General features: G+C 33.5%; 1 protein-coding gene across 1 annotated transcript; it reads right to left on the reverse strand.

The window, feature by feature from the left end:
* Window positions 1-412: 412 nt before the first annotated feature.
* On the reverse strand, window positions 413-2,288 carry PIG-M (Phosphatidylinositol glycan anchor biosynthesis class M). The gene has a single exon (XM_067107898.1). The coding sequence runs from the start codon at window positions 1,731-1,733 to the stop codon at window positions 498-500; it is 1,236 nt and encodes a 411-aa protein (XP_066963999.1). The 5' UTR covers window positions 1,734-2,288; the 3' UTR covers window positions 413-497.
* Between the last annotated feature and the right edge of the window lie 5,982 nt (window positions 2,289-8,270).

Below are 8,270 nucleotides of genomic sequence, written 5' to 3' on the forward strand. Positions count from 1 at the left end.
ACGGGGAAGTTGTAAATATGTGGCGCCGCCCTCGTGGCTGCTCAAGGAACTCATGGCGGTGGATTCAAAATCGAGCCGAACCATGGGAGTTCCCGGATCACAGAATGCCAGTTTTAAGAGGCTCAACTGTAAGAGTAAAATGCTCATTGTATAACAATGTAATGATGGAATCTGTCCAAGTGGTACGTAACAAAATATAGGACTTCCTATTCCAGTATCACACTGGAGGAATAATCATTTTGTAAAAATACATGGTACTGTAACACACAAAACTGTAGAGTCCAAATTGCCTCTTATCAAATAAATGCTAGGATATTCACTCATTTATCAAAGACTGACAACCTTGTAAGTTGTTGGTAATCAACATACGGAAAGAGGATGTACCATGATGACATTCAAATGAAACTCCAGATACAATATGTTCTTCAATATCATTTTATATTTATTCATCTGTATGTACATATTACATTGTATTCCTAAAATCATGTTTTGACAGGCTACCGGTTTTTACGGGAGTTTTGGTGATGTATGCTTGGTATGGCGATGTAACTCGATATAAAAGCCATCAAGATTCCAACATTACAGCAAAAGAAAGCAATGCTCTCAAGCCAGATGGGTATAAATGCATTAATAGCATGGAATTCAAGAAGATAAGCTGGGAGAAGCCATGAAACTTGGGCTGCTGTCCACAAGACAGTTAATAAAACTCCTTTTTGCCATGTCATTGACAGACGTGGGACTATTACAGGTAAAAGGACTAGATACCATAAAAAATACTGAGATGTTATAACTTTGTTAAATGTTACAAACACAACAGTCTGTGCAAAAATGGCAAATGGAACATCTAATCTATTACTGAATTTGTACCCGAGGGCAACAACTAAAAGAAGCTGGGGACCAAATGTTGCTATGCTTAGTCCAGGGATGTGAAAATCAGACCCAATGTACAAAAGATAAAAATATATGGAAAAATTGTGCCTCGTATCAGTCCTAGAAAGATGGTACAAAAAAGCTTCCTCTATGTACTGTTCTCCATATAAGAAAAAACCCAACCCAGTCATGCCAAAGAATGAAATCATTGCACCTACTGCTAACCTTACCTTAGCATGGTTGGGAAGAATTTGCCTCCAAACAGAATCCTGATGATGGTGACTTGTTAATGACACATACATGGGAAGGGTGTAAATCACTGAGTACAATTTAAAATGAACAGACAGGCCCAAAAAGAATCCTGACAAAAGGGTGAGACGTAATCGTAACATGTACAAGGTCAACAACACTAATACAGCCATGACAGCCTCAGCACTTCCTCTAGTTGAAACTCCAATAACCAATGGGTTATATAACCATAAGAATGAACATTTAACTGCAGTTGCTTTGCTCTGGCCATCAAGCAACAGCAAATGGTACATCAGTTTTGAAGCCACACAATCAAAAAAGGAAAAAATCAGCTTCCCAAAAATAAAATGGTAGTAAATATTTGGGAGTAACATCCATGCTAAAAATGGTGTATATCTGTAAGTGTGTCTGTCAAAGGGGGAGCCCCCACTGGCAACCTCATATGCAGCATCCGTAAAAACATGGTAGTCCACATCTGTATACTTAAGAACATTGGTTTTATCATGGTGTTCACCATACACAATAAACATAAAACGAACTAAAAAACCTAAAAACAAGTGAATCTGAATGGCTTCAGTTGAGCCAAATCGTGAACTTCTTGTACCCAGGGCCATTACAAGAAATTTAAAACACTTGTAATATACAATAAATACAATTAATTAGACTTACCTAATACTTTACAACAGTACAGTACCATGTTGCATGGATTCCATCATCATCAGAATTTACTATTTCATGATACAGGTAATTTTCTACAAAAAAGTAACCCTAGCTTTCAAAATACACTAATCAAAAGCTATCTGGCAAAACCAATGTTTCTACAACCTTGTATTCATTCTTTTTGCAGCTTCCTGAACACATTTTTTAAAAGCTTCAAACTCTTGTGAGCAATCACCTTTCAAAACATTTTCTTTAAGTGCTACACAACGAGCATATTCAGTTGCTATTGGTCCACACTGATAAATCAACTTTGGATACATACGAAGACGATTCTGGGCTTTCTTGACTGATTCCATACTTGATGATAGAGGATATTACTGACGTTTAAGACTTCCACTGGTGAGATCCTTTTCTGTATCCCTAAAAAATATATCATACAGAGGACGGCTGAAGAAAACCAAAAGCCCTAGGCTGAGGATCACATGATGAGCCTTCCTTGGGTTATTCCTAACCCATAAAGAAAACCTGCCAATGTTCTTTGTTTCACCCTGAAATACCAAGAAGAATTGACAATGTAAAGGATAATTTATTGATCTAAAAATTAAGCAAAACTACAAAAATTAAATATATATATATATATATATATATATATATATATATATATATATATATATATATATATATATATATATATATATATATATATATATATCTATATATATATATATATATATATATATATATATATATATATATATATATATATATATATATATATATATATATATATATATATATATATATATCACATATACACACACACATATATATATATATATATATATATATATATATATATATATATATATATATATATATATATATCATATATATATATATATATATATATATATATATATATATATATATATATATATATATATATATATATATACAGGCAGTCCCTGCTTAACAGTGTTACAGTGCTTGGCTAGCGATGCCATTAACCAGATTTTCGGCAACGGTAAGCAGTTTATCAGCATTAGTAAAAGGTTTATTGCCGTCGGTAAACGGTTTATCAGCACTGCTAAATGGATATCGGTGCCGTTAAGTGGTTTATCGGTGCTTTTATCGCTGATTTTCAGTTAGCGGAGCTTGGCCGGGAGCGGAACCCATCATAACCAAGGACTGCCTGTATATGTATACATATGCACACATATATACAATCTGTATATAGATATATATTAGACATCACAAATATATACTGTATATGGTAAACCCGCCGTATTTGCTGGGGATGCGTACCACACACCCCCCGTGAATAGCTAAAATCTGCAAATACTTAAAACCCCTCTAAAAACACTTAGAACTGCCTATTTTGATAGTTCAAACACAAAACAAAACCCCTCTAAAAATGCTTATACCTGAGTATTTAAACAGTTTTATCACAAAAAGTGCATTTAGTCATGAAAATTATATGAAAATACAGTAATTAGTGAATATTTTTTGGTGAAAAATACCGTAAATGGGTGAATTTTCTGTAAATGATGTGCATATATGTTCCATAGAGAAATCTGCGAATAGGTGAGTCTGCGAATCATGAGAATGCAAATACAGGGGGTTTACTGTACTACAGAGTCAGTACTGACGAACATACACAACTGTTTGAGACTACAGATTCACCCACTGGCGGGTGTCAAGGTAGGAGTGGCCTTCAAAACTCATTTGGCTAAAAATCACAATATACTCTCAGGGGACAATACTGATAAGCATACCGACCACAGGCAACCTCAGATCCGCACCTGACAGGTGTCAGGGAGGCGGAGTTTGGAAACTCATTACCATACCTGCCCCTGTACTGTGTTTACAAATATGATAATCCTATATTCATACATTTCTAATGCCTGCCTTAAAATTTAAACAATTTACAAATTTCTTTTGATATTAAAGGATCAAGTTTATACACCCCTTGACTGATATTCATATTATGTTTGTAACTTTCTTTTATAAAGCTAGATTCAATGATATTCCCTTCCAGTGCATTATTAGAATATACAATCCTCTTTGCACCTTCCCAGTTGATAGCATGATTGTTCTCACTAACATGTACAAAAATACCACTGTTCCCCTGTGCATATCTCATACATTTCTTATGCTGTTCAGTTCTTTTTTCCAGTGCTTTCCCCGTTTGGCCAATATATAAGTTATCACAAGACTTACATGGAATTTTATATACACACCCTTTAGTATTGTCAGGGGAGTTCTTGATAAGTACATTTTTCATTGTTTTATTGTTCTTAAATGTGACATTAACACCAAAATTCTTAAGAAGATGGGGATATCTTTCATATTATTATTATAAGGCAGTACCATCAATTACATTCATGATGGAAATGGAAAATGATGGGTGCTTACCCTTTTTTGGATGTCCTCATACGAAGAAATAGTAGTGGGTTTAAATACAGTGTGTATAGAAAACCTACTAATATTTCTTTGTATGTGCATTTCTATTCCAGACAAAGCAATAAGGTTAAAAAATCAGTGTTTTCATCTATTTTTAAGAGCGTTACGGGTATGCAGCCCTGAATATATTGATGAGGAAATAGATAAGATTAAAAATGCAGGCAAGAAATTGAAATATCCTGACAGTGTATTAAACAGTGCATTTGAAGCGGCAAAAAAAATATGTATCAAAACCAAAAAGAACTTTACAACACAAAAAATTTGCTTGTACTGCCTTATAATAATAATATGAAAGATATCCCCCATCTTCTTAAGAATTTTGGTGTTAATGTCGCATTTAAGAACAATAAAACAATGAAAAATGTACTTATCAAGAACTTCCCTGACAATACTAAAGGGTATTTATATAAAATTCCATGTAAGTCTTGTGATAACTTTGATATTGGCCAAAAAGGGAAAGCACTGGAAAAAAGAACTGAACGGCAAAAGAAATGTATAAGATATGCACAGGGGAACAGTGGCATTTTTGTACATGTTAGTGAGAACAGTCATGCTATCAACTGGGAAGGGGCAAAGAGGATTGTATATTCTAATAATGCACTGGAAAGGAATATCATTAAATCTAGCTTTATAAAAGAAAGTTACAAACATAATATGAATATCAGTCAAGGGGTGTATAAAATTGATCCTTTAATATCAAAAGAAATTTGTAAATTGTTTAAATTTTAGGGCAGGCAGTAGAAAAGTATGAATATAGGATTATCATATTTGTAAACACAGTACAGGGGCAGGTGTGGTAATGAGTTTCCAAACTCTGCCTCCCTGACACCTGTCAGGTGTGGATTGATGGGAGATCCCACCGATAAAGTTAATGAGCATTATAACAGTACTGTGAAATCTTTGTTAAAGTCCCACCATGAACTAGCCAAAAAATTCTCTGCCGTTAATGCTGCTCTTCCTTATATGTATGGAACAGTAAAGATTCATAAAGAAGGTCAACCAATCAGGCCCATTATCAGTTCAATAGGCTCAGCCTCTTATCATCTGTCAAAATGGTTAGGCTCTTTGTTAAATCTGCTTATAGAAAGTATATCAAAGGCACATATTAAAAATAAAGATCTTACCACAAAGCTGAAAGGTAAAGATACAAATTGTAGGTTGATTAGTTTTGAAGTCAATTCACTGTTCACAAAAGTGCCCATTGATGATTTGCTATAGTTTCTACAAGAAAAAATAAATGATACAGATATTAACCCTCTAACGCCGAGCCTCTATTTACAAAAAAAGTGTCTGTCGTATGCCAGGCGTTCAGGAGTTAGAGCGAGCGGAAAAAAAAGTTTTTATCAAAAATCACAGCACGCTTAGTTTTTAAGATTAAGAGTTCATTTTTGGCTCTTTTTTGTCATTGCCTGAAGTTTAGTATGCAACCATCAGAAATGAAAAAATATCATTATCATATATAAATATTGAAATATATGACAGAGCAAAAAAATTTCATATAAAATTGTATACAAATCGCTGTGAGCAAAACGGTTAAAGCTAACGAGTTATTTTTTTCTTTGTATTGTACACTAAATTGCAATGATTTTGGTATATAACAAATTGTAAAACGATCAAAGCAACACAGAGAAAATATTATCACAAAATGATGCATGAATTAATGTGAATGCGGGACGTAAAAAAGTTTTTTGCAAAAATTCACCATAAATCGAAATATTGTGCTAGAGACGTTCCATTTGTTGCAAAATGAAGTTAAATGATTGAATATTAATAGAATGTAAGATTTTTAGCTTACAACTACATTTTTCGACCATTTTGGTCGAGTCACAGTTGACCAAAGATTGAAATTTCGGCACTTATCGTGATTAATATGAAAATTTTTCAAAACTGATAAAAGCTACAACCATGAGTTATTTTTTTTGAATTCTACATGAAATTGTGCACATTTTCATATATAAAACTTTGTGTAACAGCTAATATAAAACGATGCAAAAATTACGACAAAGTGACGAAAGAATTTCTGAGATGTTCGGCCGAGTTACCGCGTGGACTAAGGAGTTTTTTCAAAAATTCACCATAAATCGAAATATTGTGCTAGAGACTTCCAGTTTGTTGCAAAATGAAGGTACATGATTGAATATTACTAGAATGTAAGAGTTTTAGCTTACAATTGCATTTTTCGACAATTACAGTCGAGTTAAAGTTGACCGAAGGTTGAAATTTTGGCACCTATCATGATTTATATGAAAATATTTCAAAACTGATAAAAGATACAACCATGAGTTATTTTCTGTTGTATTCTACATGAAATTGCACACATTTCCATATATAAAACTTTATGTAACGGCTAATATAAAACGGTGCAAAAATTACGACAAAGTGACAAAAGAATTTCCGAGATTTTCAGCAGAGTTAGCGAGCGTGGACGTAAGGAAAAAGTTTTTTCAAAAATTCACCATAAATCAAAATATTGTGCTAGAGACTTCTCGTTTGTTGCAAAATAAAGGTAAATAATTGAATATTACTAGAATGTAAGAGTTTTAGCTTACAATTGCATTTTTCGACCATTTCGGTCGAATCAAAGTTGACCGAAGGTTGAAATTTTGGCACTTATTGTGATCTATATGAAAATATGTCAAAATTGATAAAAGCTACAACCATGAGTTATTTTTTGTTGTATTCTACATGAAATTGCACACATTTTCATATATAAAACTTTATGTAACGGCTAATAGAAAACTGCAAAAATTACGACAATGTGACTAAAGAATTTCTGAGATTGTAAGAGCCTGACGCCGTCTCTTCCACACACGTGTGTTCGTGTGTTCGTTGTCCATCAGAGTGGCGAGACATTTGGCGTCTTCACAAACAGAAACATACACACAGTTTGATACAGAAGATTCGTTGGAACATTATGAGTACATGATTACAATGCTTGCATGGCAATGCAAGTAGTGGTGATTGTACATACATCAAGACAACAATGGTTAGGGAGAAACAGACGGATTTATTGTATGGTTAAATCGCGTTCCTTTAGAGAATGAAAACAAGATGCTCTTGTTGTCTTGTCCACTCCGATGGACGACGAACACACGAACACACACGTGTTTGGAAGAGCCCTTGCAAGATTTTCAGCAGAGTTAGTGCGGATGTAAGGAAAAAGTTTTTTCAAAAATTCACCATAAATCAAAATATTGTGCTAGAGACTTCTCGTTTGTTGCAAAAAGGGACTTCTCATTTGTTGCAAAATGAAGATAAATGATTGAATATTACTAGAATGTAATAGTTTTAGCTTACAATTGCATTTTTCGACCATTTCGGTCAAGTCAAAGTTGACCGAAGGTTGAAATTTTGGCACTTATCGTGATTTATATGAAAATATATGTCAAAATTGATAAAAGCTACAACCAAGAGTTATTTTTTGTTGTATTCTGCATGAAATTGCACACATTTTCATATATAAAACTTTATGTAAAGGCTAATAAAAACAATGCAAAAATTATGACAAAGTGACTAAAGAATTTCCGAGATTTTCAACAGAGTTAGCGGAAAACAAGGAAAAGTTTTTCAAAAATTCACCATAAATCGAAATATTGTGCTAGAGACTTCTCGTTTGTTGCAAAATGAAGGTAAATGGTTGAATATTACTAGAATGTAAGAGTTTTAGCTTACAATTGCATTTTTTTACCATTTTGGTCAAGTCAAAGTTGACCGAAGGTTGAAATTTTGGCACTTATCGTGATTTATATGAAAATATGTCAAAATTGATAAAAGCTACAACCATGAGCTATTTTTAGTTGTATTCTACATGAAATTGCGCACATTTTCATATATAAAACTTTATGTAAAGGCTAATAGAAAAGTGCAAAAATTACGACAAAGTGACTAAAGAATTTCTGAGATTTTCAGCAGAGTTAGCTGATGCTTTCTTTTGGGATATGAAAGAAATTCGCGCATGCGCAGCTGGGTCACGCTTGTAAACAAAACAACAGCGTGATCCATGAACTCCCAGCATCCCTCAAGGAAAA

The sequence above is a fragment of the Macrobrachium rosenbergii genome, chromosome 8 (assembly GCF_040412425.1).
Source record: "Macrobrachium rosenbergii isolate ZJJX-2024 chromosome 8, ASM4041242v1, whole genome shotgun sequence".
Lineage (NCBI taxonomy): Eukaryota > Metazoa > Arthropoda > Malacostraca > Decapoda > Palaemonidae > Macrobrachium > Macrobrachium rosenbergii.

What these genes read in the sequence shown, in the direction of transcription:
- PIG-M (XM_067107898.1), bottom strand. Translation starts at nt 1,733, where the DNA reads ATGGCCCTGGGTACAAGAAGTTCACGATTTGGCTCAACTGAAGCCATT.